Source organism: Panicum hallii, chromosome 5 (genome assembly GCF_002211085.1).
Source record: "Panicum hallii strain FIL2 chromosome 5, PHallii_v3.1, whole genome shotgun sequence".
Taxonomy (NCBI): domain Eukaryota; kingdom Viridiplantae; phylum Streptophyta; class Magnoliopsida; order Poales; family Poaceae; genus Panicum; species Panicum hallii.
The window spans coordinates 15,106,704-15,113,765 of NC_038046.1; the positions used below are offsets into that span (position 1 = coordinate 15,106,704).

The window sequence follows — 7,062 nt, forward strand, 5'->3', positions numbered from 1 at the left end:
CCGCTGCACGCTGCACCCCTCAATCTCTCCGGCTCCAGCTAGAGGAAGGAGAGAGAGAGAGGGGGGGGGAAGGATAAGGTAGAAAGGAGAGGATGGGAGAGATCGAGACTAGAGCACGAGAGAGATGTAGACACGGATGTGGAAAAAAAAAGAAAAAAGAAGAGTCCGCAGTTTTCAATCCCGACGGCTGGCTCGATCCGGAACTAAAACGCTACTTTTGGTTCCGATTGGAGCCACCCACCGGGATAAATAATGACAGTCTGCTTTAATCCCGGCGGATGGCTCCACCCAGGAGTAAAAGGAGTATACGGAGCGACAAATCAGAACTAAAATCTTCTCTCTGGCCTTAGCTACTGGAATCGGGATTAATATCCACGTTACTCCTGGTCGGGACAAATATAAAGGATCAAGATCCAACGCCCAACTACCACATGCAGGGAGGGCAAGGCCCCGAGTCCCTTTCAAGTGCGCACCCGTATCCCCTCGTCCAGGCAAACCCTATTTAATCCCGATCCCGTCGCAGCGTTTACGCTAACTTACGCTAATCATGGGGTGAAATCGCAATCGTTACCGAACTGGTAAGGCCGTACCACGCTAACAGAGACCACTGCATGTCATGTTCATACGATGGGTCACTGATTATAAAAAATAAAATATTTTTTATTTTTTCCTCTCGTAGCTCTCCAGAGAGAGAGGGAGGAGTAGGAGAAGGAACCGAAGCCGCCGCGCCAGGCTCCCGCCAGCTGTGCGCCCGTGGCCCACCCCGGGCTCTCGCCTCCAGGTGGGCCCGCGGATTTGACCCCTCGCGTCAGCGGCGCGGCCAGATCGTTCCAAAAGGCGGACCACATCCCCACGTAACTCCGCGGCGCACGGGGGCGGGCCCTGCGGGAATCCGGATATCGCGAAAAGGTCCCTGGAGAGCCCGCGGCTATATAGCAGCTTTCTTTCACTTGGCTCCCTCGTCGTTCCCGTTACAAACGCGCACGCTGCCGCCGCTCCCCGACAGTACCTCTGCTCCGTGCCTCCTTTCTCCTCTCTCTCTCTCTCATGGCGGACTCCTCGAGCTGTGAGGCGAAACCCTAATGGAGAGCAGCCGGCGCCGCCACGCCCACGCGCCGTAGCCTCGCCGCGGCGAGCTCCGTCGGAAGGTAACCGCCGTCCTGCATCCCCCGCCCCTCCCCCCGTACAAAACCGACAGATCTTACTCCATTCCCCACCTCCCCCACGGAAGAGGGGGAGGCCCTCTGCCCCTCTGATCTGTTCCTCCGCCGCCCTAACCCGCTACAAATTTCGTGCGGCTCGTGCAGGACGACGCCAGTGCTTGGCGATCCGGGTGGGATTGCGTTAGAAGTGGGAGGAGTCTCCCTTCGGTGGGGAGGCGCCCGCCATGGGGAGTGATCTGAAGGAGTTGAAGTACAGGAGGAGGATTGCGGTGGAGGAGCGCGCGCAATGCAGCGACCCGAGGGGCGGCGCGGACTGGGCCGCGCTGCAGCAGGACCCCGTCGAGCTGCTGCGCAAGCTGGACGAGCTGAGGGACCAGATCACGCGCTCTTGCCACGTCGTCGGCCAGCCGCGGGAGCACCGCAGGGTCAGCCGCCGCGCGGTCTCCATGCTCCCCGAGCACCTTGAGCCGCCACCTCTGCCGGGGTACCACCGCTCCCGCTATGGTGGCCGGTATGGGCTCGGCTTGCCACCGCCCAGCCCACACACCCCGCTGCGCCCTGAACATGGGGAGAGGTATGCGAGACAGTCTAGTGGGCACTACCGCCAGTACCCTGGGAAGCAGTGGGAGAGCGGTGGGATAGGGCCTGGGAGCTATCATCACTATGGGTGTGCTTGTCCGCACTGTCTGCACGGGCAGAGGCCTGTGCCGCAAGAGGAGAACATCCCGATGGCGAGATACTTTGCTGGACAACATGAATCCTACCGGTTTGAGAGGTCACCATCTGTTTCGTCCGATTATGATCGAAGATCTGTGGCATCATCACTTTACTCTCATCGGTCGGTGTCGAAGAGGAGGGCCGAGTTCTTCAGGAAGAAGGCAGAACTTATCTGTCGTCCAGTGGATGGTGCTGCACCTTTCTCTGTGTGCAGTTCATGTTATAAGCTACTGCAGATGCCTATGGAAAAGTGCATAGGGAGGAAGAGGAATCGGTTTCAATGTGGGTCTTGTTGTCAGATAATTAGTTTGAAGCGTGATGAAGGAAAAGGAATTCCCTTGATACCACCATCATCCTTATATGTGCCTGAAATGGAGCAGAGCTCAAGTGATCAGATGATGCAAGATTCCACCCATCAGCGCTACAAAGATTTCAATTTTGCGTTCTACAATTCAAACGAGCATAGCAGCATGCAATTCGACATGGATTTTGCTGATGATAACTCACTTTCTTCTACCACTAGTCATGGCAGGACTGACAAAGAGTATGGGTCAAACAGGAGCATCCAGTCAAAAGCTGAGGGTCTCTCTTTCTCTCCAAGCATGTCTCTGGAAGTTGGGAGCCCGAAGGATATATTGTGTGAAAGAGATGCAGGCTGCGAGGCAGAGCCAGTACATGGTCCAGTTACCCCACGATCTCCAGTTTTGGAGGACAAACTTGTTGACCCATTGTGCACCCAAGAAAAAGATAATGATGAGGTTAACCAAGGAATGCATTACAGATCAGACCTAACTTGCAAAGGACAATATGATGTTAATCATGAATATGATGAAAGCATTATTACAAGAAGCAAACATAATGGCAATGAAGATGATAAAGTTGCCACTGAAGATGAAAGCTCATGCAGCAGTTTTGAACAGAAGAGCAAGGAAGATAACTGTTGCAACCTTGAAGATGGTAGCAAAACGCACAAGCAGAATAGGGCAAAAGATGACACTAGTAGTCTTGAAGATGAAAGTGAAAAGTATGAGTGTACCAACATTAAAGATGGTAATAGCAACCCTGAAGATGAGAACACGAATAATAAATGTGAGCCGAAGGCCAATGGAGATGAAAAATGTGTTCTTGGAGCTGAAAACATTAGCAACAACTGTGAAGAAAACAAAAAAGACGATGTCATCGGAGCTGGAAGCACAAGTAAGAGACATGATGAGCTGAAAACTGAAGAAGATTATGGGAAACTGCAGCAGCAGTTTACTGAAGATGCCAATTCCCCAGCAGAGAGTGGGTCATCAGTTAATGGGCGCACAAATTCTGGGTTTTCTCGTGGTTCATCAGAGGCTGGGTTAGATGAAGATCAGTCCTCAACTGGTAAGAGTGGGGACTCATCATTTTTTGCTGGTTTATTGAAGAAGGGTTTCGAGGACCTTTCTTTATTAAATAAGTCGACGGATAGTGCTAAGGTTTCAATTAATGGTCATCCAATCTCTAAAAGAGCCCTTAAGAAGGCAGAGAAGAAAGCAGGTCCTGTTGACCCTGGTTCATATTGGTAAGTGTTTGCTATAATAGACTAACATTTTGCAATATTTGTTTTTGTTTGTGTTGCGTGTACTAGTTTATTTTATTCTGGAGTAACGTGGATTCCTAGTTAGGGGAAGCAAAAACTATCACCATCTATTTAGCCAGAAGAAAATCTGTTTTGTTTGCAGAAAATTATGATGAAGGACATCTGAAAGGAGTTATTATGGACATTTAGTTCTAGAAGACTAGCAGCTCCTTCTGAAACTGTTTCCCAAGTTTACAGCACATATTTTGTTTCAAGTCCTTCGTGTGGATGTGCCTGATCTTGATCTTGGTGTTGCTTTCTACACATATTTCGTATTTGAGCTGTAGACATGCAGGCTTTTTACCCTCCTGCTTTTTGCTAGAGGCCCATATTACTGGTGAAAACTTCATTCCTGTTTGTGTTGCTAATGCCCCCACTAAATGCCTATAGCTCAATGCAGTACATCGTATAACTTGCATATTGGTCCCCTATCCCCTAACTATGGATTATGCCATGAACCTAGAAAGTGTTGCATTAGCATATCACTGCTTCCTGTCACCAAGCATGCAAATGTTTGCTTGGATGCAGTGTCTACCCTTCTTGTTGTCTTAGCCGTTACCTCCTGCAACGTAATTATACTAGTGAGGACCTTATTCTTTGACCCATTATCTTTTTTTACCAAGCTGAAATTTAATTTGCTAAGCATCAAGTTCGGTTGCAATAATCATGTTGTATTTTCAATATATTCTGTGCAGTTATGTAAGTAGCTGTTGACATATCGTATTTTGTCAGCGTTCCGAGCTTCTTAACTTTAGCCTGATCAACTGTGACACAGTTCAGCTTAACTGCAGAATGGATGTCTACCCGCAACTGTTGAATTTGCATTTGTAGCTTGGCTAGAGAATTGTTTTGGCAATGACAATGAAAACGCATTGGTTGTATATTAATCTCAAGCATGTGTTATCTACTCCAGCTAATTATTTATTGTGTGGGGTGTTCTATTGAACCCTAATGACAGATGCTGTTGTATGATTAACTTCTGTTGGTGCTTTTGGAATTTCTTTTGTTTGAGAGAATGCTGACATCTCTCTTCTGATCATAATTTAGGTATGACTACCATGCTGGTTTTTGGGGTGTCATGGGCAGAGAATGCATTGGCATTATCCCTGTAAGATGAGTTCTTTCTATATATGGCTGTTCTACTGCTTCTAGAAAAATATTGTTCTCACATCATTTTATTTTACAGCCATTTATTAAAGAATTCAATTATCCGATGGCCAGAAATTGTGCTGGTGGGGATACTGGTGTTTTTGTCAATGGCAGAGAACTTTGTCAGAGAGATTTAGATTTGCTTGTAGGAAGAGGACTGCCACGGACATCTGGGAAGTCATATTCTATTGAGATATCTGGAAATATAACTGATGAAGCAACTGGGAAAAAACTGCGTAGTCTTGGAAAACTTGCTCCCACGTAAGTTTCTTTACATGTTTTAATTCTGTGTTAGTGTGGAAAAGTTAATTTTTTTGTGGTTGAACATTTATAGCTCCATTTGTTCGACATTCATTTCTTTGCCTGCTGCAATTTTTTTTGGACACAAGGCCAGCCCCATTTCCACTAATATGGAACAAGAGTAACGGTATCCTTTGGTTCAGGGAACCAACAGAAGAGAAGAACGGTAGACAGACAAGCGTACTCCCCCCTAGGAACCTAACAGCCTTAGAAAGGCTTTAAAGGTTCTGGCCTACAGAGTAGGCATGATACAGATGCCTGTTGCATGTTATTATATGCGTGAAACGTCTTTATGTTTTTAAAGAATAACTAGGAGCTTCATGCAGTCTTGCTTCTAAGGTCCTTAATTTCATCTACCAGAAGAATCGATGTAGTGGCTCATGTGAGAAGAAACATCTGATGGGTCCCAGAAAACAACAGAACTTACATGGCTATGAGTGTTCTCTTTTTTTAGAACATGATCCTTTTGATCTTGTAACATTCCCATTTCCTCACATTTTATGATTTTATGATTTATTAGAATGGCTAGTGTTGATTTCTTGCCTGTTTGAGTCCAGGCCTTGAGGCACAGGAATGTCATACAGACTCAACATGATTGAAAATCTCACAAATTTGGACATGGATTTGGTTATTAGTCTAATCGAAACCAACATACTCGAGATTGACTTCCACTTAGAATGCCTCTTAAACTACGGTGCACTCTAACCTAAATCTGCCAGATAGATCTCCTTATGAATTATGATAAGCTTTCAATCTTACCCTCCCCTGCACACAAGCTTCCATTTTTCAAGGCTCCGTTTCACCTAGAACATACACTCCATTTCACCTGTCCACCAAGTCTTCAACCCCAACCAAAAGAATTAATTTTCAAGTTTTATTTCTAGATAGCACATGAATTCTTTATAGGTTAGAATTGTTGGATCGCAAAGGGTCTGCTGATCCAAAAGCCAGCCATTAGATGGGTTCTCCCCCATTTTTAAACCATATCTGCCAAAACCATTGTGGGGCTTCCTGTCATAAAACAAAATAATCATTGTTGGCTATTCCAACAATCACCAAGCCAAGCACCACAAGTGATGATTGAATCCACTGTAGATGTGCCTTGGCATCTGCCTTGCCAACTATGGAGAGTGACCTGTTATTCGAAACTGATATCTTGATATCTATTTTCTTGTAAAAGCATATGTACACCATAGCCCAATATCCTTAGATCAGTTTGCGCCAATAATTTTCTGAGGCCCTTGGTTCTAGCTATTTAACATTTGGCACATGCATGTATTTCTTGGTCAGGCTGCTTCCAATATGGTCATACACTTACATTTATCTGCTTTCTATTGGATAGGATCGAGAAGTTGAAGCGCGGTTTTGGCATGCACGTCCCTGAAGAGTTTAGATAGATGGCTCTTATCTCAGGGTCTTGGTTTCGCTTGCTAATAATGCACTCTTCAAAGCTGACCATGGGAGGAAATCAGTGATTTCTGGTGGTTATGATATTAAATCTCAGATTTCTCCAAGTTGTTGGACTGGAGTTCTACAAGTAGTAATTAAATCCTTGGTGCACAGAAAATGGTGCTGCTCAAGAAGCAGAAATCAAGTGGTTTAGTGATTTTAACTACCAAAAATCCCCCTCCTGCTAATTCCATTTCTTTAATGGAAGCTAAGTCTATCAGGCGGCTCTAACTTCACTGCTCTGCCTGTACATGCTATTCCTTATGTGTTATCATTGTCAGTACATTGCCCCATCACAGGCGCAGAAGTATTTTAGATGTATGAGCAATTATCAGCTTGTAATATATTGGTAGAGCTATGCTTCCCCTAACATGTGTATATATTTGCTCTTGATTATTGAGACTCCTCTTGCCGATGTGATGGCATTCCTCTCCCCAGAAACTCCCCTATCTTATTCTGTACAGTTTGTGCTAATGTACAGATGCAATTCTGATACCTACCCTAGCTTTCCAGACACGGCCATGGCCGCAGCTGCACACTGCACAGGCACAAGTGTACAGCGGATCCTATTGTATTAGCTTGCTTCACATGTAGGGCCAGTTCACTGAGAAGCCCATGTTTCCTTCGCCTGTGGACTCGACAACAATACGAATCATGCAAGTACACTGGTTTCCGGTG

At 46.0% G+C, this 7,062-nt stretch overlaps 1 protein-coding gene across 2 annotated transcripts; it reads left to right on the forward strand.

Annotated features, from left to right (window-relative positions):
- Positions 1-974: 974 nt before the first annotated feature.
- LOC112893324 lies at positions 975-6,817 on the forward strand. 2 transcript variants are annotated; one of them, XR_003228775.1, is made up of 5 exons: positions 975-1,148; positions 1,308-3,429; positions 3,590-3,823; positions 4,534-4,594; positions 4,673-4,896. XR_003228775.1 is itself a non-coding variant. In XM_025960587.1 (5 exons), the coding sequence occupies exons 2-5, from the start codon at positions 1,388-1,390 to the stop codon at positions 6,330-6,332; spliced, it is 2,382 nt and encodes a 793-aa protein (XP_025816372.1). In that variant the 5' UTR covers positions 975-1,148; positions 1,308-1,387; the 3' UTR covers positions 6,333-6,817. The 2 variants fall into 2 exon arrangements, 1 of the variants encoding a protein (XP_025816372.1); XM_025960587.1 differs by lacking the exon at positions 3,590-3,823 and adding an exon at positions 6,278-6,817.
- Positions 6,818-7,062: the final 245 nt, after the last annotated feature.

Bases quoted from the DNA above. Each gene is read 5' to 3' on its own strand.
- LOC112893324 (XM_025960587.1), top strand. From the start codon at position 1,388: ATGGGGAGTGATCTGAAGGAGTTGAAGTACAGGAGGAGGATTGCGGTG. The intron at 3,430-4,533 runs GTAAGTGTTTGC...ATCATAATTTAG, and splicing joins GTTGACCCTGGTTCATATTG to GTATGACTACCATGCTGGTT. The intron at 4,897-6,277 runs GTAAGTTTCTTT...TCTATTGGATAG, and splicing joins CTTGGAAAACTTGCTCCCAC to GATCGAGAAGTTGAAGCGCG.